Source organism: Meleagris gallopavo, chromosome Z (assembly GCF_905368555.1).
Source record: "Meleagris gallopavo chromosome Z, MGAL_WU_HG_1.1, whole genome shotgun sequence".
NCBI lineage: Eukaryota > Metazoa > Chordata > Aves > Galliformes > Phasianidae > Meleagris > Meleagris gallopavo.
Genome location: NC_139435.1, coordinates 17,706,972 through 17,734,144, shown reverse-complemented (window position 1 = coordinate 17,734,144; position 27,173 = coordinate 17,706,972). Strand labels below are relative to the sequence as shown.

The following is a 27,173-nucleotide window of genomic DNA, read 5'->3' as shown; positions in this document are numbered from 1 at the left end:
ATACATAGCAACATCCAGTCATTATTGTTTGCATTAACAGGATGAATGGAAGATTTGTGTTTGAATGAAAGAATTTGTGTCATCTATTTATACTTCTTATCCCTTCAAGGAAAGGAAGGTAAGACAATTTTCTAGTTCAGGATTTCAGTGAGTCTGTTTAGACATATAAGATATTGGGATTTAAACATATTAAATAAACATTATTAGTCGCATCAGAGTATTCATAGCCTCTAACTGTTTAATTTTTCAAGAGTTCCGAGCATCTCAGTGCACTTCAGTACAGCCAGCAAGTGCTAAACATGTCCAAAAATTAAAATATAAGTTTGCTGACTTGTTCTTTTATCAAGAACTTTAATATAAAAACTAGCACTGACTTTGATGGGATCAGATTAAGTCTGTGCAAAGACTTCACTTAAGCTATAGATAACTGAATTCATAATTTGAAGCAATACTGAGGTACATATTTTGAATGATACATTTATCATTTTATCTTTCTAAAGATGACTGTTTCTACTTGGAATAATCAAAGTGTTTTAAAAGCCAGAACCCAGAGAACATTCTTTTGTTATACTAATTGCAAGGTAAAAATGCTATTAAGAGTCAAGACTTTAAATGAATTATGTATTTCTTTCTTTCTTTTTTTTTTTCCACCTATGGTACAGTCAAAAATAGCCTCACCAGTAACCTTCTCCTTGTGTCAGTAAAAACATCAATTTCTAGTATTGTTTCAAGTAACACTGGGTAGTATTAAACCAAGGGCTTTATAAAACTATTTGTAATGGTTTTCTACATTAAGCAGCAGTATCTTCTTAGCAAATGACCCACCTTTTAGATAGAGGTCAAAAGGGTTCTTCAAATATGCCCTGACTGAATGCTGTCTACATGATATTCATTCTGTTTAAGGATAAAGTCAAACCTTTGCTAAAAATAATAAGCAAGTAAATCACAAGCATATTCAGCTTTTGCTCTGGTTCTTCCAGGAAAGCAAAGCAGCAGCTAACGAATACCACTGTTCTAAATTTCACGAAGCTAGGAACTATTAATCACAAAATACAATTTCGATGAAAAGGAACAAGTTGAAACAATTATAAATAGGACATATGATACTAAATTACTATTTTTCATGCAGTACTTATCTTTACCTTCTTTTTTTTTTCTTTTACAAAATCAAAATCCTGTTTTCCCTAAAATACAGCTAGCTCATTTGTGAATTGAGAGCATGTTAGTTTTGACATAAAGAGACCAAATGACCAGTACGATGATATGATCTTGCACGTAATTAAACTTGAACAAATCTCATGTTTTGATGTAGGTTCATTTCACTGCAATACATGCTTCATTTTTTTCTTTTTTTTTTTTTAATCAGTGTGTAGGCCAACTTAACATTCTATTTCCCTCAATTTTTAATGACTAAATTCACTTCAGAAATTTTCACATACTATTAAAGTGAACACAACAACTTTCTGCAAGTTTTACCCAAGTTCAACACACAAATTATTGTGTTTTTTTAACAAAAGTGTAGTTACCACAGATGCTACTTTCAGGAAACTTTCCCAACATAGGTATAATTTCTTTCCATAGACTAACCTGATAAAGAAATTGTATGTACAAACACCTGTCAGTATCTTCTCATCTATCTTTGCTGGTGTAATCAATAGAATAATTTCTCCCTACCCATAAATACATACATACATACAACACAGACATGGACTACTGTAAGATTTGTTTGGTAGAAGCCTGGATACTGTCATATATATCAAACACGGTGGGATTTAATTCACAGTTCAAAGGTCTTCAGAGTTTTGTGATGTGATCCCCAGAAAGAATGATGCAGCTGGCTCAGCTTTTGCAATTCCTTTCCTTTACTACCAGTCATCCTTGGAGAGAGGAAATTGCACCACATACAACCAACCTAAGATTCACCTGCGTGTATTTTTAAGAGAGATTTGAAGCATTTCAGTTGAATGAAATGCCCCAGCAAAGCTGAAATATTCTAATGCTAAATGCAAAAGCTTAACGAGAGTAAAATCTACCACTTTTTCAGCTGATCTTTTGTCTCTATTTGGCCATTCTGTGATTCGGTGGTTCTCCTGTCACTTGCATGGTTCTCTCATCTTAAATGTTTAAAAAAAGTACAAGGAGATTGATGGTGTGAAAGACTGGGAAACAAAGTCAAGCACAACTGAAATATTTTCCCAGACTTCTCTTCCTGAGTATCTAATGCTCTTTTCTAGATCCCACTGAACAAGCTTCACAGACTTTTCTTTTGCTCCTTCAGAATTGGAAATTAAAAGATTTCTGTCTGGACATCAGACCAGCATAAGCAATACTCACACTCTTACACAGTGGCATTTTTGCATCCCACTGTCAGAAACTCCTGGTACAGTAAAAAAGGGGAGAATGAGTCAGAATGTTGAACTGCTGAAACGCAAACTTCAATCTACAGAGATTACGCTATTGCTTTCCATGAACGTTTTCTTGGTTCGGTTTTCACTTCTGCCATTAATCATGCATCAGGCTTTGGCTGGATTTTTCAACCTTTCCGTACCTTAATTCACACATTTGCAGAATACAATTACTTGTTTATTTTTGTGAATTTTTTTGAAAGATAGTGATGCTGTTTCTCATAAATTTGCAAATTATTATCTCTTGTCTTAAAGGAAATGGGCAAAACACCCTCACAACAAAAGTACTGTGCTTCCTGTTTAGGAAACATTCCTCCTTATTCTTTCCAAAACAAGAATAACTTTGCCAGAATGCCTAGTAGAATTACTTCTATAAATAAAATCAAGTTTTCTGCAAATATTGTTAAAATTATGGTGTCTGTTATGGCTTTGCTTAAAATATTCTGGGAATACACTGAAAAAAACAAAATGTGTTATTTCTTCCTGTAATGTGACAAATCTGCTGATGCTATGGAATGAAAATCAGCAAGGTGCAATATTGTAATTAGCAAGAATTGTTTTTTGTCATGCTTTTAATTGTTTACAACTTAATCACATCCTTACCTTCCCCTTAAAAAGCTCCTCCTTGCCCAGCGGTAAGACATTTAGGGGAAGTACTTAGTCATGTTTTTCTACACGTAGCTGGCTAACATTTGTTTTCAGTTAGATCACAAGTGAAGTCATATGCCAGCATGCATACATGTTGGGCTAACCAGAAAATCAGAAAGCTGCCTTATTAAGAAGGTTGGCTTTCTTGGGGAGATCAAGGCCCTTGGGATGCATGAGGCTCATCGCTGTGCTCATCCCCCCATGGAGAGTTAAGAATCTCATCAAAGATCCTTGGAGAAGATGGGACAGATTTTTCCGTTTGGGGCAATCCCAGATACATGAACAGACTAGGAGAAGAACTCATTAAGAGCAGTGCTGCCAGGACTTGGGGGGCCACCTGCTAGATGAAAAGCTGGACATGAGCCAGCAGTGTCTACCTGTAGCCTGGAAGACCAACTACATCCTGGGTTTTATAAAAAAAAATATGCATGGTCAGCAGGGTGAGGGAGAGGACTTTCCCACTCTGCTCTGCCCTCATATGGCCCCACCTGGAGTACGGCATCCAGGGCTGGGGCCCCAGCACAGGAAAGCTGGTGGAGTGGCCCCATGGTGATGATCAGAGGGCAGGAGCACGTTTCCTGTGAAGAAAGGCGGAGAGAGCTGGGCTTGTTCAGCCTGGAGAATAGAAGGGTCCAGAGAGACCTCACTGCGCCTTCCAATATTTGAGTGGAGCTAATAAACAGGAGGGAGACTGACTTTTTATGTGGTCTGATAGTGATAGGACAAGAGGGAACGATTTTAAACTAAAAGTATGGATATTTAGAGTAGACGTTTGCAGAAAATTCTTTACTCATACTGCGGTACAGGATACCCAGAGAAGCTGTGGATGCCCCATCTTGGAAGGTGTTCGAAGCCAGACTGGATGGGGCCCTGGGCTGCCTGAGCTGGTGGCGGCAGCCCTGCCTGAGGCACCACATAGTGCCAGTCTTAGAAAAGGACGGTGAGAAGCTCCATAAGCACTGCTGCTCACCCTGCAGTATTGGTAAACCATGCAAGGGGAAAAAGAAGAAGAGGTTGATGGGTCCTGCAGTCAAGGCCAGATAGGAGCAAAGAGGGGCAAGATAAAGGGAAATGCAGAAAAGCGCACTTAGTTCAAGTTTGGGGCAGACAAGCAGAGATGAAATAGTTTCTAAACAAATTCTAGGTTCAAAGGATAATGACAGTCAGCAAGAGAATGAAGTAAGTTATCAAGAAAGAGATGATTTAAGTCCCACAGCAGGACAAACATGGAGGAGGGCTCTAAGGATTGTAAAGACGCCTTTGAGCAGACCAGTAATGGTAAGAGTGTTATTTTCAGTGGCAGATTTATAAGCATGGAAAGAATTGGCAGGAGAGTACATAGAGAATCCAGATAAGCTAGATAAGGTGATGGACACTGTCATTAGAACTCAAGATTGGAGTGATTTGCTGTTATTGAATATGCTGCTGACATCTGAGGAAAGAAATAGTTTTGGTAAAGGCAAAGGAAGAAGAAGAAAGAATCTGTGCTCAGAGAGCAGACCAAAGAGCACTGGACAGTCATTTTCTCTCAGCTGATCCTAAGTGGTACTCAAATAATCAGCCAATGAGAATTACTAACCAAATATCAGAGATTGATCTCGTTCAGGGTGAGGCATACTATCCCTAAATATGTCTAAATTGTATCAAGTGGTGCAGGACAGGAATGAGATCCCATCAGTCTTTCTCAGTAGATTCCCCACGCTATCCCTTTAGTTGGACTAACATAGGCAGAGGGCTTTGGGATTTTGTTGTTTTGTTTGTTTGTTTTTCTAATCGTTTCTATTATTTTCCCCAAATGCCCCATTTTGCAACCTTTCCCTGGCCAGGTGTGGCTGGAGGATCCCATTCGGCACCCTGTGTCCGTGCCGGTCATATATTTTAGAATTAATATATCAATAACAATGCTGGTTTTTAATTTTTATAATTTTTTTATAATATACTTCGGAAATACACTGATATGAACATGGAAAAAGGAAGAGATATGGTGCAACCAGCATCTATTTCTGTGGGGCAGTGGAATTCAGATATTAGGTGTAAATTAAAGAAAATATGAGAGGATTCTCAATCTTTGAGTAAGTTACTGGAAGCTGCATGCAAGGTATATAATAAAGAGAGGAAAATAAAAGTAAGATCAGGAGGGAAAATTATAGTGATAACTTTATCACAAAAGATGGAGGGATGATGACCACAAGGAAATATGTGAGAGAATAAGCAGGGACAACCATTGAGACAGCACTTAAAAAGGGATTAGTGTGCTAGATGCAGAAATTGGGATCACTGGGAAAGGAACTACCCACTAAATCAGCAAATAGAGCAGCAGACATGAAGATGTTTCACGGGGCTTCCAAGCCAGGCAGAAAAAATACTGACTTCTGATGAAGATTGAAGGGGGCTGGGGATGGATTTGAAGTTAACCCCAAAGAGCACCTGGGTACTGGAAGGATGGGGAAAGCAGATTTAAAATTTCTTATAGATACAGGAGCAATGTACTCACTTAATAATACTTGTAAAGGGCATTTAATTAATCAGAGAGCCACAGTTGTTAATGATGCCAATCTTTCAACTTTCAACTTCTAAAATTCAGAATCAGAGAGAGGTTATTGGCTCATCAGTTTTTGAATATGCCTGAATGCTCTGTGCTGGTTTTAGGTAGAGTTATACTAAGTAAAATAAATGCTCAAATTACATTTTAGATGGAAAAATTCAAGTACATATTCCTGAGGATAAGGCCACGGAAGCCCAGGTCATTGTGTTGCAGGAATCATCTCTGGAATTTGAAATAACTGAAGAGGTAGAGAACACGGTAATGTGGGCTGCAGGAGCCCCCAGACAAACAAGGAAGGCCAAGCCAGTCACTATACATCTGAAGCCAAAAGCCTGACTGGTAAGAAAAAAACATTTGAACTGTTTGTGCATGAAAGGCTGCACATTGCCCTAGGGGTCCTGGCACAGAGATTAGAACCTTGGAAGAGACCAGTACGGTACTTTTTAAAGCAACTTGGTAACATCAGCAAAGGATGGCCATCATGTGTTAGGGAAGTGGCAGCCACTGACCTACTGTTGATACAGGAAGCTGGAAGCTGACTCTAGGAGAAAAGACAACAGTATTTGTGCCACACATGGTGACAGCTGTCCTGAAAAAAGGAGGCCATTGGTTGTCCCCCAGCAGAACACTGAAATACCAAGCTATCTGACTGCAAAAAGAAGACTTGGAACTGAAAGCTACTAACATTTTGAATTCTGCAGTATTCTTAGCAGTGAGCGCAGAGGAAGGGGACTGGGAACACGACTGCCACCAAACTGTTGAGCAGGTCTTTTCCAGATGAATTTACCAAGACTATAACCGTAAAGTATTAAACTTTCCTTCTTTATGTTGGGAACACACACAGTGAATCTGATGTAGCCCATCTCTTGTTCATAGTTCATTTTAACCTGACAAATCCCTAATCTGCAAATAAAACTTCGGAAGAAAGGAAAGACAGGTCACAGGATGAGGCTGGACCTGCTTTTGTCTGTGACAACTTTTTCAGGAAACTGACAACAATTTCCTAACAGAAGGCTTTTCTGTTGCATTTTTTGTTGCAAACATCATTCCCACTAGTACATCAAGAGTAGATGTGCCTACACCTTGGGCTGTTGTGTAGTTCAGATATCAGGAGATACTTGAGTTGTTTATATAATTGAATTGGAGGAGACTCAGCAGTGTAGCATGTGACGTAAGTTAATTCACACTGTTTCTGGGAGCAACAGGTGCCAGCAGAATAAATAAAACCACACAGAATTGCACTACTTAAATACTTATATTAGTTTGGGATCTTTGCAGTCTGCAAGACCAGCTCTCGCTGCTCTGGTCTGTCAGTCATAAGCAATAGGACATATTCGTTTCCCAGTGCTAAGTCTTGTTTTGCTTGTGATGGCAGTTGGTGAGTGATCTCCGTGTCCTTATTTCAACTCTTGAGCCCTTTTTCCATTGTTTTTTCTCCCCTGTTCCTTTGAGAAGAGGGAGTAAGAGAGCCAGGCGGTGGAGCTCAGCATCTCATCAGTGATAAACTGCACAGTCCTTTTCAGCGCCCAGTGTGGGACTCAGTTTGAGATTAGGATGATAACTGGGAGAGGAAATTGGCAAAACATGGACTGGACACTGAGAATTAAACAGTTCTAAAGAACTTATCATCTAAGAGTTGAACATTTGTCGCTTCTTTGGTGAAAAGACATGGGCTAGAGTTTGTGATCTTACAGTGATTTTGGTGTGGGGAATTCTTTTTTGTTGACGTGAGTGAAAGTTGTGATGAATCTTTTAATGATAATTCTTAAACAATCTTACCACAAGGCTAAGGGTGGAATATATTGGGTACATGGCAAGGTTTTAGTGGTGTGGGGCTGCAGGGGGGCCTCTATGAGTAGGAGGTTCACTTCAGGGCCTCCTGTGTGCTCAGGATGGGACCGAGACCTGGAGCTCCCCTGTAGCCCTCAGACAGACTCAGTATTGGTGCGGCAGGCACTGTCCTGGCTGGTAGCAGAGATGTGTAATTCCAAAGTTAAAACATTTGTCTCTGCAGTTGGGGATCTACAGTCAAGCTGAGGGTGGTCAGATTCCCACTTCTTGTGTAACAGGACAAAACATATCACTAAGAATGGAGTAGATATGTCTTTGCACATATAATACATCGACTTTTAAACAGGGAAAACTCACTGCACAGTAAATCTCGTTGTATCTTTTTAAGTCTCGCCACGCAATCAACGAGAGCACGGCGTGGAGGCTCCGATGCCTTGCTTCCTAATTCGAGAACGTTGAACAGAAAATGCAAGAATAACCACTCATCCTCCGTTGGGCCGAACACGGAGACAGCGGCAGGTAACGCAGCCGGGTACCTAACGGGAAAAAAAGCCGGGGCGGCTCTCGGGTCTCCGCTGCGCGCGAAGGGGGAGAGCCCCGCACAAGCCGCCGCGCCCCCGCAGCCGCGCCCCGCCTCGATCCGAGCGCGGAAACCTGCCGGGAGGCGGCGGGACCCCACACGGCCGCGCCTCTCACGCCCCGGGCTGCGACGGGCGCCCAGCGCCCCCCTCCGGCGGGGCAGGGCCGGGGCGCGGCGGGCGGAGCGTTCTCGGCGGTCGGGGCGGGAGCGCCGCGGCACCGCCGGAGGTGGGGTCCCGGGGCTGCTGCGGCCCCGGCGCCGCCTCCTCCGTCCCAGCCCGGTCCTGCCGCTCCCTCCCGGCCGGCTCCGGCCGGGGCTCGGCGGCTGCCATTGGCTTAGCGGCCCCATCCGGGCACTCGGCGCGGCGCCGTCGCTCAGCCCGATCGTCCCAATATGGCGGAGGTGAGCGGGGAAAGCGGGCCGGGGCGCTGGGGTTCGGCCGGCTCCCCGCGGGACTTCTCGCCCGCCCAGCCCCCCGGGTCCGCCCGGCCATCCCTGCGAGAAGGCTCCGGGGCGGCCCGGCGGCGCGGGGGGTCCGGCGGGCCGAGGGGGCGGCCCTTGGGGCGGCCGGCGCCGGGGCAGCGGGAGACTGCGCGAGTAGGCCGCGCGGCGGGCGGCGCTGTGCCGTGCCGGGTTCGCAGCCCGCGGGAGGCCGACGGGGCCCGGTGCCGGGAGATGCGCGGCCGCCGCGGCGGGGTCCCGGGGGGGCGCGGGGCCGGCCGGAGCCGGCCGCAGCGCGGGCGACGGAGAAATGCCTGGCGGGAGGGAGGAGGAGTCGAGCTGCGAGGCGGGGAGAGGCGGCGGCCGGTCCGGCTGTCTCCGCCGCTGCCTTGCCGCTGTCACGTCCCGCCCGGGCTGGGGACACGGGCAGCGGGAGCGCCGAGCCGGGTGTCGTGCTGGGCGGCTCTGACCCGGGGAAAGGGTGGAGGGACAGAGAAAGGCAGGTGGGGCGCGGCGAACGATGAAGGGAGGGCTGCGGGCGGTGGGATGCAGGGACCGCGGGTGGGAGGCAAAGGCCGGCGGCCTCCGCGGGGAGAGCGGCAGAAGGGGACGAAGGGGAGAGGGGAGCGCGGGGCGGAGAGGAGCGACGGTGGGGCGTGGAATGGAGAACTCGACCTGTTGTATGGGATGCGGCCCCGTTCTCACCCGCTCGCCCCTTTGCTCTCCCCGCAGGCTTCCTTTGGGAGTTCGAGCCCAGGTTCGTCCTTGCCAGCCCCGGCCCGGCACCCCGCCTGCTGCCACACGTCGTGCTCTCCTCATGCTCCTTTCCGCAACCATCCCCTCTTGCCTCCTAGCCTTTCTAGCGCTTCACGTTCACGTAACTAATCGTCTGCCTGGTTTTAAGGAGAGGGATGCGTGCTGTGGAGTTCTTCCCTTAACTCCAGTCGCAGTTAGTAATTGGCTGCTTGGGGCCCAAAATGAAAGCAAAGTTTTATGCACTTTTCAGTCAGCGTCTTAGGAAAGCTGTGCAGTCACGAGAGACTGAGAGAGCAAGTGCTTCTTGCTGATAACTGCGAGTTTATGTGAATTTTTGCTTTCTTCATAATATCAGAAAATGTTTAAAAGCATAATTGCACACAACTATTGAAACTGGAACAACCTTCTAGGTTCTTTGGAATACTTTCCTTTCCGCAAGTGAATATGTGTAATGTCAGCTGGGCTCTTCATGAATCCTTATTTGGGGAGTGCGTTTGCTTGCATCTGACTGCTTTCCGCATGAGTTCTTTTTTTCTGTTTAACTACTCTAGCTTAATTTAATGACTTAATGTTACTTGAGTGTGTTTTTAAATTGGATATTAAGTGTCAGAGCTGCTGAGTGGGAGTTTTTTATCTGAGGTCTGAGAGTTGTGTCAGCGTTCCGTTTCAGTTATTCAAACATAAAGTGGGTTAAGAACAGCAATTAGAACAATCACTAGCATATATGTATGTATGGGTAAATATATTTGTATACTAGATAAAGATAGCTGTCAGTTCTTGAAAAGCTGCAGGATCAGGGTGTAAGAGCCAGTAAAATATCCAACATGTAATGTATTTACTGTAATTTTATTACTACTATCAGCTGTGCTGAGTGATCCACGAGGCCGTAATATGAATTGCATGTGAATAATAAGCGTTTGGGGCTTGAATTTCCTTATGGCATGGTATTACAAACTCACACAGTATGGTCTTGAGCAAGCTAAACTGACAAAGCTTATATTAATTACCTGCATGTAAGCAACATATGCTTGGCATAATTACTGAAAAATTAATTAGATTCTGTAAGACTCAGAAGTGTTAGTATTCAAGAATCTGTTTGAAGGCTAGAAGCAATGCACTGAGAAATACTGCTTAAATTTTTTGAACAAGAAGATTGAAGATTTAGAAATATTTTCTTGATTCTCTAAAGAAGTTCTTCTATGGGAATAATTCTTATTTTTTTCCCCGCTGCTCTTAAGCTGAAGATTGCAGCAGAGCACTAATATGTAAGAACTAGAGGAGGAAACTAGAAGTGAAAGAGCAATACCTCAATAATTTTGTTTTCTCCAGCCCTAAAGCTATAAGCAAGTGAATGTTAAAGAACAAAACAACCTTCTATTTCAGTAGTTTTTACTGCAGAACGCTGACTTTGTGGTCCAGAATACGCGTATCTATAAAACTTGTTGAGTCTCCTGTTAAGTTTTTCAACAGTTGACAAAATGCATTAAAAATAATAATGGTACTTTTTTTGATCTGTGAATATCCTGTTGAGTATTGACCACAGAAATATCACAGTGACTGGTTGGATATTGGGATGTATTAGAAACACTTTGTTATATCCAGTATATTTTACACAATTTCCTGAGATTCTGACATGCTTGTTCCTTCTTTCTAGATCATGTGCTAAGAATTGAGCTAGTTTTAATAAAATATCTCATCTGTAAGGCTTAACTAACCTGTAGTGAATCTCAGACCTTATTTTGCTGTTAGTAGGAAGTTGATTTGTAAGCTAAGTTAACCATCTATCAGTGAAAAACTAGACTAGTTACCATACAAATCACGATAAACAGAACCAGAAAATACATATCAGTATCTTCGATTTGTGAAGTACAGCTGACATGCTTGCAGAATTTGGAATCTTTTGGGTTAACTTCAAGGATGCTCTGAACAGTCTCTTCTATATTTTTTGAAACTTTGTTTCAGTAATTTGGATAGTTCTTCCAAATATTCACTCTGTATTGCTAGAGGAAAAAATGGTACCTGTTACTTGTAAATATGAGGAGGGAATGCCAGCCAAAGCAGCTGAATTTGTAAGGCAATTGGGAGTTTGCTCTAGTTATTCTACTGAGAATTCTGACTTTGCATGTAAAAGTGGTTATGTAACCTTAATTTTTTCTGTGGTGTAACTTTGTATGTTGTAGAAGATATGTCTCATATTAGGCTTTTTTGATAGTTGGCTCTTTATCATCTGAAGATCATGACTTTGATCCTTCTGCTGAAATGCTGGTACATGATTATGATGATGAGCGAACTCTTGAAGAAGAGGAAATGATGGAAGAAAGTAAAAATTTCGGTTCTGAAATTGAAGATTTAGAAAAGGTAAGAGTGACATTTTCAGATGTCAATGTGTGTTGTACTTTTTTTTTTTTTTTTTTTAACTTAAAAGAACAATCAATCCATTCCTCAGTTTGGGCTGTGTAATGTAGTGTCCTGCAGAGTTTATCTGCAAGTTGTTTAAAAAACAAAAAAGAAAAGGAATAGGTTAGGATATGGCAGTGTATCTTCACAAAAAGGCTGAACTAGTTTTTCAGAAGTTTTGTGTTAAATTCAAGTTCTTCTTTTGAGAATGCTTAAACTTTAGAGGAAAATTACTGAAACTAATTTTGGAGTCGTATTATTTAATAACACTTTTTATTACTTGTAATTTTAGTACTTGGATGCGTTTTGAGTAATAATAAGTAACAACTAGCTGTATTTCACTCTGTTGTTCAGTTGTGTTTTTATAATCTGGAAAACATTCATGTTTCAGACATGATAGATCATGTTTGCCTGCTATGTAAATTTCCATCTCGGTTTCATTGGTTTGGCATTCAGTGGTTGTACAGAGTGACAAACATGCATGTTTGCTTTTCCTGTTGTATTTTATGCTGTTTAATTATGTATTTTTCCTGTTTATACCTCTTGTTCATCTGCATCAGTGGATCACCCATTTTAAGTGTCTCCTGAATGCTGAACACCCACAAATTGATGCTACTTGTGTTATCGTGCAGTGACCCACTTAAATCACTCAACATAACTGCAGATTTTGATAAAGAGCTCTGAAACGGTGTATTTTCTGGGCTCAAATACGAAAGTGTATTTGTGTAGCCTACATAATTTTTTTTTCCCAACTTAGAGTTGAGTCTTTATATTACTTGTTTTTTGTTGTGATACCTTTATAATTATATTCTTACTTACTGTGAACTTGTGATTAAGATAACTAAGCAGCTTGCCAAGTCTAATGGTTAAACTGGAGTTATTACTCCCCAAAATGGTCTTATTGCCTCTGTAATAGAAGGAAAAATAATCAAGAACAACTCATTTTAAACACCATTACTTTAAATGTGGATCCTGAAAGACTTGGACGTGTGTTTATGTGTATCCCTTGTAAAAAGTCTTTGCAGGACTAAAATCTGAACTGACTAAAGAATAGTTTAATTAGTATATAAGTTCACCAAGAAAATTTTTAAGGTAATTCAACTTCTAAAGGTATATGAATATCAGAAAATATTTCTAATTCTTTAATGGCTTCGATAAGACAACTGTCTACAATTCATTGTTTTATTGTCTTAGGATGCACATGTGATATTTATTAAAATCACTTGAACAAAAACAGTTGGGGAAAAAAAATTTGCATTATAAATCCAGCCTCTCTCTTGACATTTTTTTGCCTTCTGAATTGTTAACTGTGTTTCTCCTAATACCTTCTCAGTAGCAGTTACTATAGAATATGTTATATAGGAAATGAAGAATAAAAAGTATTTTGGTTTACTTTTGTGGGGTTTTGAATGCATACATGCATCTGTAAGTAGTTGGTAGTACTAAAGTGTTTGAGTTTTACAGCAGTTGTCTCTTCTATGGGAGTTGTTGTGTATCTAGTATCTTCTGTCTTGAAGAAATATGGGTAAATCATGCTGTGCAGTATGAGTCAAGTTTGGAGCAAATGTTTAATAATCAAATATTGTTTAGTTTCGTCTAGTAAACACGTTTTCTTGGATATCTTGATGGCAAATAGTTAATCCTAAGAGAGAAACAGTGATAAATTATTTTAGTACTGTGCCTGAAAATATTTTAAATCTTGAATCTATCAGAATACATCTTTTCCTTGCAGGTCTGAACTGTTCAGAGGTATTTGGTAACGTGTTGAAATGTTTGTAAATCCTCTTGTATTAGGAAGGAAACATGCCGTTGGAAGATTTGCTGGCATTTTATGGCTATGAACCGACAATTCCAGTTATGGCAGGTTCCAGTGCAGATAGCTCTCCAAGTGAACTTGCAGATGAACTTCCAGATATGACTCTAGATAAAGTAAGTCAGAATGATCTTCCCCAATTTTACAGTGCAAAAGCAGTAATCGTGATGACCTCCAATTAAAGCAGTAATCCTGATGACCTCCGATTACGTTTCACTATCTCTCAATGTTATAAAATATGTATCTTTGTCAATTTTAATATACAATCAATAATTACTGTATTATTCTGAATTTACTAATTTTCAAGGACGCTGAAAATCTGGTTCTGTTGTACTTATTGCACTTAGAAATGCACAGCAACTTCAGTGGCAGTGTATTCAAATTAAAAATAAGTTAACTATTACTTTAAAACACATCTAAAAGGCTGCATCTGTGTGTGTTTTTGTTTATATTTTGTGGGGAAGAGAAGGGGTTGTTTTGTGGTTGTTGGGTTTTTTTTTTTTTTTCCAAAATAGAAGTGGGATTTTTTCTGCATAGATAGGTGTAAGTTGCTCTGAAAGTTAAGCCTCCTATTTATTTCCACGGAAATGAGAAGAGATACAAAGAGAGTGATAATACTATATGATGGAGCAAATTCCCAGCTACAAAACACTGTTTTTCAATTCAGTCACCACCATTAGCTGTGCATTTTCTCCAGTAATGAACAAATGCCTGCATGTTGCAAGTAAAAATCTGCACAGCCATCAGTAACGCAGCTTATCTTTCACATTGCTGTCACCGCTCCTGAAATGCACCACCCTCTGCCTTGTGGTGCTCACGTCCACTTTTTGGTCATCATAAATGTTCAGCAAGTGTTGATGAGTGTCAGTGGGTGCCATTTTTTCCACATGGAGGAATTCAGTGACACACCTTTGCTCGAGATGCACTTTCATGTCAGACTGATCACTTTGTCAGACTGCCCTTCTGCTGAAATCTGTTGCATGGCAACAAAAGTGGTGGTAAGGTTCGACATCTGCTACCATACCACAGATTTTGACCTCTGACATCATGGGCCAATATAATGAAACAGGAGGCAACTAGTTTTGGAGCAGCCCTCATGCATTTTATTATAATGTATGCAACATGTAGAAATAATAATTCTGGATTTCAGCGTACGTATACTGTATCAAAATATATGTGGATAACTTGATAACACACTTCTGGATGCTTTGGAATATCCCTTTGAGATGTGTATCATTCTGATAGATCTCAGCTTCTTGACTTACTTTTGTTAGTATGATATAGTGGTAAACTCTACAGAAAGTAGGGTATAATGATGGCTCTGTGCATTGGGTTCTCATCAGGATTCACAGTTGTGTTGAAGCTAAAAAATGCAGTTGACTTGTTTTCAAAAGCAGCTCTTTCCTTAACTTCTATTCAGGGGTTCAAATATGTCTGCTAGTGGAGGAAGTGAGCTTTTTCTTCCTTTTTCTTTTTTTTTGTCTTTTTAAACTGATGGATACTTCAGTTTTCTTGTTGTATTTTGGGAAGGTAACGGATTATCTATTTTCTGTAAAGCATGCAGAAGTGCCTGTCAGCTCTGTTTTTCTTTTTTCAGAGTTCGGGAGGTAACAACCTCTCTGAGTTTCATTGCGATGTAAAGAATGTACAAATTCTGAAGTTTTTTCGAGGCAATTTTGGTATTTTCCATTGAAGCAGTTGGAGAGACATCTGAGATGAATCTAGATGCTTACCCGTCTATGCTTATTAAACACATTTCAAGTTTTGGGTTATTTATTTTTAATTTTATTTTTATTTTAATGATACAGGAAGAAATAGCTAAAGACCTCTTGTCAGGTGATGATGAAGAAACACAGTCCTCTGCTGATGACTTGACACCATCGGTTACTTCACATGAGGCTACTGACTTCTTTCCTCGGCCACTGCGATGTAGGAAAACTGATTTTATGATAATACTCAAAACAGTCCAAGGGTTGTATATAGCTTACTAACTTAAAGTATAAAAATTGCAGAGTACCACTGATTTTACTGGAAGTTGAGAAACAGTGCTTTGTAGTATGTTGTACATGAATGCTATCTTTGATTGTTATTACTAATTACTTGAAAGACTGTACTTGATTTTGTATTTGATACTCTTTTTTTGCTCAAAGCAAAAAAGACCAACTAATAGCTCGAAAAATACTGTTAACTTTTTGCAAGTACTTGTTAAAGTGATGTTGAAGAGCACTGTGATTTTTCACTGTTTTAATGAATAACAGGAATATAGTACCAATTCTTTTAAGTTAGTCTTTCTCTACTAAAATTTAGCTGCTGTTTTTAAACTGAGTCTTCCATTCAGCCTAAGGATGTGAGTAAGGCTGTGATTTCTTTGTTGTTATTTCCTTTCACACATAACAACATATTTTTATAGGACTTCATAGGGTGAGTGAAAGTGGTTTTATATGGCATGGGGCCTTTGAACCCTTACCACCAAAACTGCATTACCTATTGAGCAGTGGTGGAAAAAATTTGAGAACCAGTGATTCAGTTATCCAGCCTGGCCTGGGTATTCTTCATTGCTTACTGCAGTTTGTTTGTTTGGTGGTGTTCTGGAGTTAGAACAATGTGAAGAGTTTAATCATGGTTTTAATTTAGCTATCTTAAGCTATTTCTCAAAGAGTTCATCTATTTAGAGGACGATGATAAAGGTGATGTGCTTGCAGTTGTGGTTCTTAAACTACAGCATCAATAGCATCTTAAGATACTCATGTTGGGAGCGAGAAAATAAAAATTATAACACCCTTCTAAAATTAAACAAAGCCCAAATTTGCTAGGTTACTTGTGAACTTGTTAATGAATATGACACTGGAAATGTGGCAGCTTTGAGGGAAAAAATAATGATCATCTTGCTCAGGATTAAAAAGCAGTCAACTTCGTTTTCTGCTACCAACAAGAGGATGTTACTCTTTCTCTGAATTTTTTGATTGGACATTTTAAAATCAAATACCCACTATTCAGAATGGGAAATACTAGTTTTCTGTAGAATGGAAAGTTTCGTCTTTTCTTCTGTTCTCTGCCCGTTTCTTAATAGGAAGATAATTTTAATTTAAGCATTCCTAACACCTAATTTGGATCAAATGGAAGCAAATAATTTTGAGTGATTATCTAGGCATATTGCTATTTTGTAAGTCCATGCAGCTCCTTGTCTGCTATTTATAACACCAAAAGGAAGTAGATTTGTGATAGTAATAATGACCAAAGAAGAGCCTCAGTCTGTATATTATTAAATATGGTCTTTGATGCTGATGATTCTAGTTATGTATGATGAAGTTAAAATTACAGACCTGTTTTATAGAATATTGTACATTGAGAAGACAAAAGTAGCTTTTGTTTTCTAACGGTAGCTTCCATTCTACCAAGGGTTACACAGCTATAAAAAAAAAATTACTTCAGAACTCAGTACCAGGATCTTTTCCAGATCCTAAAATACGATTGATTTGTTCATCAGAGTACTGTATTTGAATTATATAAAATGCTCTGCTATTGTTCTTCCCGGGAAGGAGGGGAAGTACAAAACAATAATCAGAGTTGGGTTTTTTTTTTTGCTTATTCTATTTTGTGTATTGCTGCTGCATCTTCACTACATGTTGTGGCAGTTTTGTTTGAAAGAATGTTTTGAGTGTGCAGTTCAATTAAAACTTCTGATTATAGACTTTGCTAGGTAATGGATACTTGCCTAGCTAAAACCAAACTTCTTTTTTTTTTCTGCCTGAAGCAAACACTACTTGTGATGGAGATAAAGAATCAGATGGTGAAGATGTGGAAGCAGACAATGGTAACTCATCTGAAGATCTGAGAAAGGTAATAACTTCAAGCAAACAAGAAGTTAAAATAAAAACTTTATTATTAAGAAAAATGTTAAGGTTTTTAGTACATGCCTACAGTAATGCCTTAACTCTGGAATTTTCTGCTGAATACCAAGTTAATAGCTCTTTTTTATGCTTCCATATGAAAAATGTTAAGCTAATATTTTTCTCATTTTCTTTTGTTACATCTTCAGGAAATAATGATTGGTTCACAGTATCAGGCTGAAATTCCACCTTACCTTGGCAGACACAATGATAATGAGAAAGGTATGTTTTTCTGACTATACTACTTTTTATCATATGCTTATGTACAGCAGTTGATGAAAAAACAGAATTTACGTTTTGAGTGTAGTTAGCGTCTTAGTTAAAATCTCAGAGACATTAAAAGTACTGAAGAACTGAGGTTATGCAACCACATAATGATTTCTCAGATGTGTGTTTTTACAACTCCAAGATGACATTCTCAAGAGTATACAGGAAGGTGTATTACAGTGTTTGTTTTGAAATATCTAGTAAGCGGAGGAGACAACAAACACTAGGTCTGGTTGTCCTAATTGGGCCATGAGTGTGTAACTTAATGAACATTTTAGATGTTTCAAATGTTTTTTTTTACTTGTGTTTTTTTGGCAAGCAAAATTATATGGGCAATAGAATAAGCGGACAGTGTAGCTTGTGATACATTTTGCCATCAGTGAGATGCAGTGTTTTCAGTATGATGCTATTCTTTGCAAGTTTAGGTTAAAAACTGTAGTTGTGCTGGAATAGAAAAAAATAATAAAGTTTTATTTGGTATCTTTTAAAGTCTTCCCTTTGAGAAAAATGCAGCAAACGCAGTTATGAAATTAAAAATAAAAACAAACCTGTAGGTTTTGAAATAAGTTAACTCGTGTGGAACAGTTGTGAAATTAAGTAACCATTTAAGGAGGTACATTGATAGATGGAAGGTGGTTGGTGGTTTGTTTTTTGTCTTGTGTACACGGCCAGCAATGAGGTAGCTCTCAAACTGGAGAGCCTAAGGGATGTCTCTTGAGAATATTAGGCATGAAAATGCTGCATTATTGTGGCTGATTTAAAAAAAAAAAAAAAAAAAAAAAAAAAGCTGAATCTGAGCATTAGCAGAATTCTGAGGGGTTGGACTTGACTATGGTCTGGCTGGAAGTACTCTGGAATATTGCATGTACTGTGATAAATAGGCTTCAGAGTTTTGAAATACTGCAGTAATTCAGAAATTGTTCCCCTCTGTGTAAAAAGTCACTCTGTAAAAGCCCTGCCTGTACTCCATGAAGAAGTGGTAATATTACGACAAGTGGAATTATGTCTTTGTTTTGTAGTCCCAGCTGGTGGGGTCAATTAATAGCAGTTTGGTTTTTCTGTGAACATTACACTTGCAACATATCTCTGTGAAAGCTTTTTGTATTCTTATGCTATAACAGCACTTTCTGAGCTGGGGTAATTCTATTTCTCACCTTTGCATTATCTTGTTTCCTGCAGTTTTATGAGAGGTTTGAGAATCCTCTTTGCCTCTTCCATAGTAACAGCCACTGTGCTTTTGTGTGAATAACTCTGATTTTGCATTGCTAAGAGAATGCATGAAGCATTAAATGCAGTGTTAGTCGCATAGAATATAAGATTTATAGCTTAATCTAGAATTTAAATGTGTGCACAGACTAGCAAAGTTTCAGGCCAACTCTTTCATGTGGCCATTAAGCTACTCTCTGTCAAATATGCTACTTAAGAAGTGCATATCTGATTTCAGTGTACTACGAAGGAGGACTGTACATCTTGTTTGCTTGTAAAATTTGCAGCGTACAAGCTGTTTACAGTATTTGGTTGTTAGTAGGCAGAAAAAGAAATTACAATCTTCAGACCTGAATTCCATTCTACTAAATATACTTTGACAAATCTTAGTTAAAAATGACTAGTTTGTTACCTCCTTCTCTTCTTTTCCCCCCTACCATATAATATTCAAAATATTGAAGTACTATGCTACATCTTTTTACTGTTAAATACAGATTACTCGTTGGAAACAGCTTGTGGTGCTTTGTACTGATGGCTAGCTAACTTCCACTTCACTGTTTCCTCATTTCCTGTCCTCAAAGAATGAGGGAAAGAGAGTAGGATGAAAAAGGGCTTAGGAATTGTGATAAGACAGAGAGATCATTCAGCAATTGCCACTGCAGGTAAAACAGACTTAGCATAGTAAGGTGAATATTATCTATTGCTTGTTACTAACAGACTAAAGCAGGGAGGATTAAAAGCAAGCTACAAAAACCTTCTCTTCCCTGCATGCTGTCCTGCCACCTCCTCCTTCTCCTGAGTAGCACAGGGGAATGGGGACTGGGGGCATCAGTCAGCCCGGAACACTTTATTGTAGTTCACTCTCTGACCCTGTTCCACATGGGTCTCTCCAAAGGAATGTTGTCCTTCCCTAGCTGACTGCAGTTCCCCAAGCACTGTTCAACACTGTTTGTACAAGGCCTATCCTTCAGGACCACAGTGCTCCAGCATAAGTCTCCAGGAGCAGTGGCTCCCCCAGCCTTCCTGCCCCAGGGCAGGGTCCTCTTGAAAGGCTACACTTACAGCCTTGGGACAGCTCCTTTTGGGGTCTTACAATGGGCTGCAGCATCCTCTAGTCAGCATCTGCTGCTGCACCATGGGCTCCACCATGGCTGCACGGGAGGATATGATCTAGGTGGTGTCCGTGGACTGCAGGGGAGACAGCCTGCTCTATCATGGGCTTCTCCTGGGCTGCAGAGAGCTGCTGTTCCGTGTGTGGAGCATCTCCTGCACTGACCCTGGGTACTGCAGAACCATTTCACAGTTCTCTCTCCCAGCTGCTGTTGTGCAACAGTTTTTTTTTCCTTTTTTTAAATCTTCTATTCCATAGCGCATGCGGTGTTGCTTATGGCTCAGTTCAATGTAGCAGCATGTCCTTTCTGGGGCAGCTGGAGCTTTCTCTGATCTGATGTAGGGCTGCTATCAGCTCTGCCCACAGACGGCACCCTTCCAGTCCTTTGCTTGCAAAACCTCGCTACGTAACTCCAATGCATACTGCCCCTCACCTCTATGAAAAGCATGTTTAAGAACTGTCATTGGAATAAATTGTTAGCACATTCATTGTAATTTTCACAGACTCCACCTTCACCAGTAAAAAGAATTCCTCACGCAGAAAATGAACATAATGTCTTTACAAAACCAACAAGGTGAACAGTTTACGCATGGCCCACTCGTTGCACCTTTAACACACTACAACAGATATCACATAAAAGTTTTGAGGAATAAATTCTTCGCAACCATTCTCAGATAATATCCAGTGAGTTTTGCCTGTTAGCTCTCAATTATTGTAGAGTCATTTAGGTTAGAAAAGATGGAAGATCATGAAATCCACCCATCGGCCTAGAACTATCTAATCCCACTAAACTGTGTCTCTGAGTGCTACATCCGCAGATCTCCATTGCCTCCAGGGATGGTAGCTCCACCCTTTCTTGGGCAACCTGTTGTAATGCCTGAATAGCCTTTCTATGAAGAAATTCTTCTCAGTGTCCAGTTTAAACCTCCCTAGAATTACTCGAGACGATTTCTTCACATTATCACTTGTTGCCTCAAAAAAGAGACCAGCACTTACCTCACTATACTGATCTTTCTGGAAGTTGTGAAGAGCAGTGAAGTCTCCTTTCAACTTTGTCCAGATGAAACAGCCCCAATTGTCTCAGCAACTCCTTATATATTTTGCTTTCTAGTCCCTCCTTACCTCACATTCCTTGAAGAGCAAGAACTGAAAGCAGATGCCTTCCTCCCATCCACCCTGTTCTACCTCATCCCTGCAATTGGCATAAGGGAATGGACAGTGGGGCTGTGATTAGTCATAGTGCTTCGTCTCTGCCTTTCTCCACATGGGGTCCCTCTTGGGCTTCCCGCAGGCTGCAGCTCTCCAAGTACTGTTCCAGTACTGCCTGTACCTCCAATATGGGGTCCATCCTTCAGTAGCATGCTACTGCAGCATGGGTCTCCATGGGTAGCAGCTCCCCAGGATCTCCTGCTCCACCATATGCCCTTCCATGGGCTGCACAGGAACTTCTGCTCTGCACATGGAGCACCCCTTCTTCAGTCTGTAGGACTGTTTGTCTCACATTTTATCAGTACTCTTTCTCAGGTGCTGTACATTATTTTGCCTTTCTTAAATCTTCCCCCCCAGAGCGCATTCATATCACTTATGACTCAGCACTGGCAGCGATAGGATCCCTTTGGAGCAACTGGAGCTGGCTCTGATCTACCGTGGGGCAGCTGCATGGCTCTGCTCATAGAAGCCACCCCTGTAGCCCCTCACTACTAAAACTTTGCCACGTAAGCCCCATATACAGCCGAATAAAACAGGGCAAGCTTGCTGATTTGTGTGAAGATGATGTATACACTTGCATAATTTGACTTGATCATCTATCAGTCAATGAGCTAGGCCTCTGTAAACTAAAGAGTTTTGTCCATTATTTGATTTTCATAGAACCTGAATCTCTTCACCATACCATTCTGTGAGTCTGTCTCTTAATGGAGGCTTTTGGGCAAAAAGTAATCCGTGATTTACAAGCAATGTGATATTTGGTTTCTTCTGTTTTCTCTGTCTTCAGAAAATAGCTTTTTATGTTATAGTCTTTAAAATGTCATCCTTGGTGTTAATGGATTTGTGTTTTAGCAGCATATGAAAATGAAGACCATTTACTTTGGAAACCTGATGTGATCTCAGAAAGTAAAGTTAAAGAATACCTTTTTGAAACCTCCTTAAGAACAGGAAATGAAAAATTAATTGGCAGAATTCCTGAAGGACTACATACACGAGACAACGAACAAGTATGTTTTGTATCCTGTTCTATTTGTGACACATTGCTTTGTAATTAACATGTTTTTCTTTCTCTACTTGTACTGTGAAGGTTTAGTATTCAGTTTATTTGATGGCTTGTTTCTTTGTTTTATTTTAGTTAGATATTATCAGGATCTTGTTTGTCATTTTAAAAATGCATAATTATACAAATTATGTTGGCAGTGTTCTAATGTTTCCGATTGCCATGCTTTTGACAAATTCAGATTTTCTAATAATTGCTTCTAACATCCTGTATTTGCTTCAACTCTTGGAAGGTTTTGTTTTTGGCTGTTATTTTAATGTTTTTATAATCTATGAAGACAGATTCTCTTTGACATGAAATGCACTCACTGAAAAACTAGCTTTGTAAGTTTAGATTTGATGTTTGCAAACTTTTACTTCTTTTATTTTATAGGCATTGTATGAACTTCTCAAGAGTAGCCATAATGTTAAGGAAGCAATTGAGAGATACTGTTCAAACGGAAAGGCATCTCAGGGTAAGAGAGAGTTCCTGATTTTTCAGAAAAGTGTATTTGAAAGAAAGCATTTTGAAAGTTGTGTAGAAAAATGTGGAGTAAGAAACAGATTTGCAGGTATTTTTATTCCCATGATATATTTAGTATGGATAGGTGTATTCTGGATAGGTGTATTCTGACTGGTCATCTGGAAATTTCTACTAGAGAAGTTTGCAACTTTGTACAAGTTTGCAATATCAGTTTTTACACCTTTTCTTTCTTTCTTTCTTTCCTCTGCTTCTGTTGGAAGAACAGTACAGACTGAGGGATGGACAGGAAGCTGTGATTTTTCTTCCATGAGACTATTCTCACTCTTATGATAGTAGCTTTTTGAGGTCATGGTCAACTACAATCTGATGTCATTTATACCAGATAAGACACAACTGACTGGAACTATAAGGAATATCAGAGCACTGCTTCAGAAAGCTCGTGTACAAGAAGAGTGCTAAGTAGTAGAAATACAATGTCCTAAATCCCCCACCTCTCCAGGATTTAATTTCCTCTTCTGGGACTGAAATACAGCTCTGCCTTCTTGTGATTCAGAAGCTCTGTTTTGTAAGGACTAGTACTCAAGCTCCTCACCCCCACCCAGGTCAAATGGGAGTTAGAGTGCCTTCATTAAAAATAGTGAAGAATGATAACACTCTTAGTTCCTGTCTTTTAGGGTTACCATTATATTATGGCCTATACTACTTGCTGATGTTCACTGCTTGTTCTCCTGATTAGAGTTAAAATCTACATCTCCTGAGATGTTTTCTTAACTGTGAGACTTTACATGGGGATTTTCTCTTCTCTTTGAAGACTGAGAACTCTGTAGAAAGTAGTGCAAAATTAATGGGGTGAGAAAGAAAGAAAGCAACTTTGTAGTCATATACTTGCAACCTTCATCTGGGAGCAAAAAGGTCTTTGTTTTAGTGTTTGCTTCCAGAAATATTTTGAGATGTGATTTTTTTTTCCTGATTGACTTTAAAGGACAGCCGAACTGAAGTTTTCTGAATTATCATTATGAAAATCTCTTCTTTTTTTCTACTTTTATTTACCTAGATCCAAAGCCATAGCCAAGATAGAAAGGCAACAATATTTGAAACAAAACTGATGTACTTAAATAGCTTGAACAACTTTGCTTAGATCATGTATTAGGAAGAGTATAGTGAACCATGCAATATATTAACCTTTTGCTTATATGCTTTTTTTTTAGCAATTTTATTTTTACTTTTAAAACTGAATTCAGTTTTATAGTCTGAGGTTTTTGAAACAAAAAAATTCTTGCCCCTTTTTCCAACAACCACTGCTCTTTGTGTTCTATACAAAAGAAATACTTCAGAGGAGTAATCTCATCGATATCTTGGTGATACTTTTAAGTTTTTGGGTTTTTGTTAACACATTTCTTAAGAAATAACATATCAGAATTTTTGAATGTCCTTTGCCGTCAAGGATGAAAGATTTTAGAAATCAAATTTTCACGAGTCTTTATAAAAAAAGAATGTTGGATTTCAGAGAGGATATCTATACAGCATATTAAAAAATGAATCCAGATAACTGGCCTATAGTTTTAGAGTGCATTTGTGTATTTGTGCATTATCAAAACAGTTATTTTGCTCTCTGTAAAAAGTTTTTTGAGCAAAAATAAATTCTTTGTGTTATTTTTGTTACTGACTAGAAGAGATGACAGCATGGACAGAAGAAGAATGCAGAAGTTTTGAACATGCACTCCTGATTTATGGTAAAGACTTTCATCTCATCCAAAAAAACAAGGTTAGTGTTTTACAATTAAGTGAAAGAGCTGGGAGATGGTATGATGCTGACCATCTGTGACATTTATGCAGGAATGCGAAGTAAGAACCACCGTGTTACAACCAGCTTGACTTTTTTGTGTTAGTTTTACAGCAAGTATCATTGGAAAGGTTGAATGAGTCAGTGTACCATCTCTGAAGTTGACTTACATTGACATCACTTATATTTGTGCATTTATATTATATTTTGGTTAAAATGTCTCCTCACTTCTACAAGCATAGTACTTCTGTATTAAGGCCATGAGAGGGGAAACTGCGTCTTTATTTAACTCTCTTTATCAGTAGGAAGGTGCAATTGCAAAGCAACAGGCTTAGCTCTTTGTGTTTTCTGAAGAAAGTCATGGAATTATTCATCAGGATTCTATTTTCTGGCTAATGAAGGAGCTCGAATCTTGATTTGGATTATTTCTAATTGACTTTTCTGCACATGAAGAATAAGGATGAGATTTTTTAAAATAAAAAAATAGTATTTTGTGGTACAGTTGACAGTGTGGATATTTCCAAACTTTATGTGTACTTCCTTTATAGTTTGATACTATCTTAAGGATATTTTTTTCTTTAGTAGGCTGCAGTGTTTGCCATATCTGAGGTAAACTTTACGGCGTTGCGGTTGCTGTTGAACAACAGTCAGCTAGTCCTGCTCATTATCTGTCTTAATCTGTCCTATGACAAACATTTGGGCAGTTCAGACTTTAAATGCACCTTACCAATAAATAATAATTCGCTAGAGATATGAAGAAATCATTTAAAAACATATATTTTTAATCATTTTTACAACATGCTGCAAGGCACATAATTTGAAGAATTCTTCTGGAGAAACTGTCTGCTCATGGCTTCGATGTGTGCACACTTCATTGGGTGTAAAACTGGCTGAGAAGCTGGCCCTAAACAGTTGTGGTGCAGATAATACCACCCATGAGTGTTCATTTGCTTAAGGGTAGGAAAGACCTGCAGAGGGATCTGGATTGGCTGCATTCAGGGGAACATCCAGTTGTATGGCATTAAGGCGAAATGCTGTGTGCTGTACTCAGGTCGTAACAACCCATAGGCAGCAGTGCAGGTTTTAAGAGGTTTGACTGCAAAGGTGCCTGGCAGAAAAGGACCTGGTAGTACTGGTGGACAGCCAGCTGAATATGAGGTAGCTTTGTGCCCAGGTTTCAGAAACTGTGTGGCCAGCAGGTCTACAGAAGTGATTGTTCTTCTAGACTCAGCCCTGGTGAGAAAGAACACACCTCAGGTACTACATTCAGTTTTGGGACCCTCACTACAAGAAAGACATTGAGGTGCTGGAGAGTGTCCAGAGAAGGACAGTGAAGCTGGCAAAAGGTTTGGAGCACGAGTCTTAAAAGGAGCAGTTAAGGGAGCTGGAGAAAAGGAGGTTCCAGAGTGACCTTATCACTCTCAACAGCTACTTCAAAGGAGGTTTTTATGAGGTTGGAGTCTGTCTTTTCTCCCAGACAACAAATGAGGACAAGAGGAAATGGTCTCAAGTTGCACCAGGAGTGGCTTAGGCTGGATATTAGAAATTTCTTCAATGAAAAGGTTATGAAGCATCAGAACTGACTGCCTGGGGAAGTATTTGTCACCATTCCTGGAGGCATTTAAAAGACATGTAGATGTGGTACTTAGGGACATGATTTAGTGGTAGACTTGATAGTGCTAGGTTAACAATTGGTTTTGATGGTCTCAGAGGTCATGTCCAGCCTAAATGATTCTGTGATTCTGTATTTTGTAAGAATATAGATAGAAGTAGCAATTTCTTTGAGAATCTGACTTGGCATAGCAGTGGCCTATTTTGGTGAATAAGACGAACGGTTAACATAAATCAAAATGAGTTTTGTGAATCCTTAATATCTTTTCTACAAGAAAACAATTTTTGTTGTTAAGTATTTATTGTTGTGCATTTCACTTTTCTAAGCCTCGGCAGTTCCTGACTTTCCTAAAAGGAATTAATACCCAAAGTCTTTCCTGTATCAATTCTCTTAACATCATTGATCTGATGAGCTTTTTCCATTTTAAGAGAGTCTGTCTTAGTGTTTAAAAATTGTTAAATTGTTATTGAACTGAAATGCTTCATATTTACTTACGGCTTCAGTCTATTAAAAAAAAGCCAGCACACAACAAGGTAATGCAGTAGAACAGATAAACAGTTATTTGAAACTGCAGATCTCTGTAGGATCTCTTAGTTGGTTTGTTCCAGACACTAAGTAAAGCTAACAGTATTTCAGGGATATGGGAACTGGGGAGATGACAAAATGGCTGTGCATTAATCGTGTCAATTTTTCTTGCCTTCCTTCAGGTAAGAACCAGAACGGTTGCTGAGTGTGTGGCTTTCTATTACATGTGGAAAAAGTCGGAACGTTACGATTACTTTGCTCAGCAAACAAGATTTGGAAAGAAGAGATATAACCATCATCCAGGAGTTACGTAAGTAACACGTTCTTGGAATATGTTAGCTGTTGCAAATCTTAAATGTAGAAGATTTTTTCCCCTTTCATCATTGTAGTGTGATGCTGCAGTAGCTATGATAACTGAAATGAAATTACTACTCTAGACCTTGACTTCATGTTAAATAACCCATTGTGAATGTATTATTGTTCTAGAGATTACATGGATCGTTTGGTAGATGAAGCAGAAGCCCATGGTGGAGCAGTGCATTCTTCAGCCCTAACATCTAATAGTCGAACAGAAGCCATTCCTGATCAACAGCTAAGCATTCTGAACTCCATTACTGCCAATGAGCTGACAGGTAAACCAAGAACAAAAAAACCAAAATCTTTTACCTTGTAATT

General features: G+C 39.7%; 1 protein-coding gene across 7 annotated transcripts in view; it reads left to right on the top strand.

Annotated features, from left to right (window-relative positions):
- Nucleotides 1-27,173, top strand: part of MIER3 (MIER family member 3) — a 33,850-nt gene that overhangs the window by 2,746 nt on the left and 3,931 nt on the right. The window contains exons 2-14 of one of the 7 annotated variants that reach the window (XM_019610402.3): nt 41-118; nt 7,778-7,908; nt 9,143-9,167; nt 11,379-11,524; nt 13,358-13,492; nt 15,185-15,305; nt 17,131-17,216; nt 17,416-17,488; nt 21,909-22,063; nt 22,489-22,570; nt 24,249-24,343; nt 26,681-26,808; nt 26,985-27,130. In XM_019610402.3, the coding sequence (XP_019465947.1) occupies nt 11,426-11,524; nt 13,358-13,492; nt 15,185-15,305; nt 17,131-17,216; nt 17,416-17,488; nt 21,909-22,063; nt 22,489-22,570; nt 24,249-24,343; nt 26,681-26,808; nt 26,985-27,130 (1,120 nt within the window). In that variant the 5' untranslated portion in view covers nt 41-118; nt 7,778-7,908; nt 9,143-9,167; nt 11,379-11,425. Of the gene's footprint in view, nt 1-40; nt 119-7,777; nt 7,909-8,135; nt 8,372-9,142; nt 9,168-11,378; nt 11,525-13,295; nt 13,493-15,184; nt 15,306-17,130; nt 17,217-17,415; nt 17,489-21,908; nt 22,064-22,488; nt 22,571-24,248; nt 24,344-26,680; nt 26,809-26,984; nt 27,131-27,173 lie in introns of those variants that run through there. The other 6 variants (XM_085212539.1, XM_085212538.1, XM_085212536.1 and 3 more) reach the window with 6 other exon arrangements.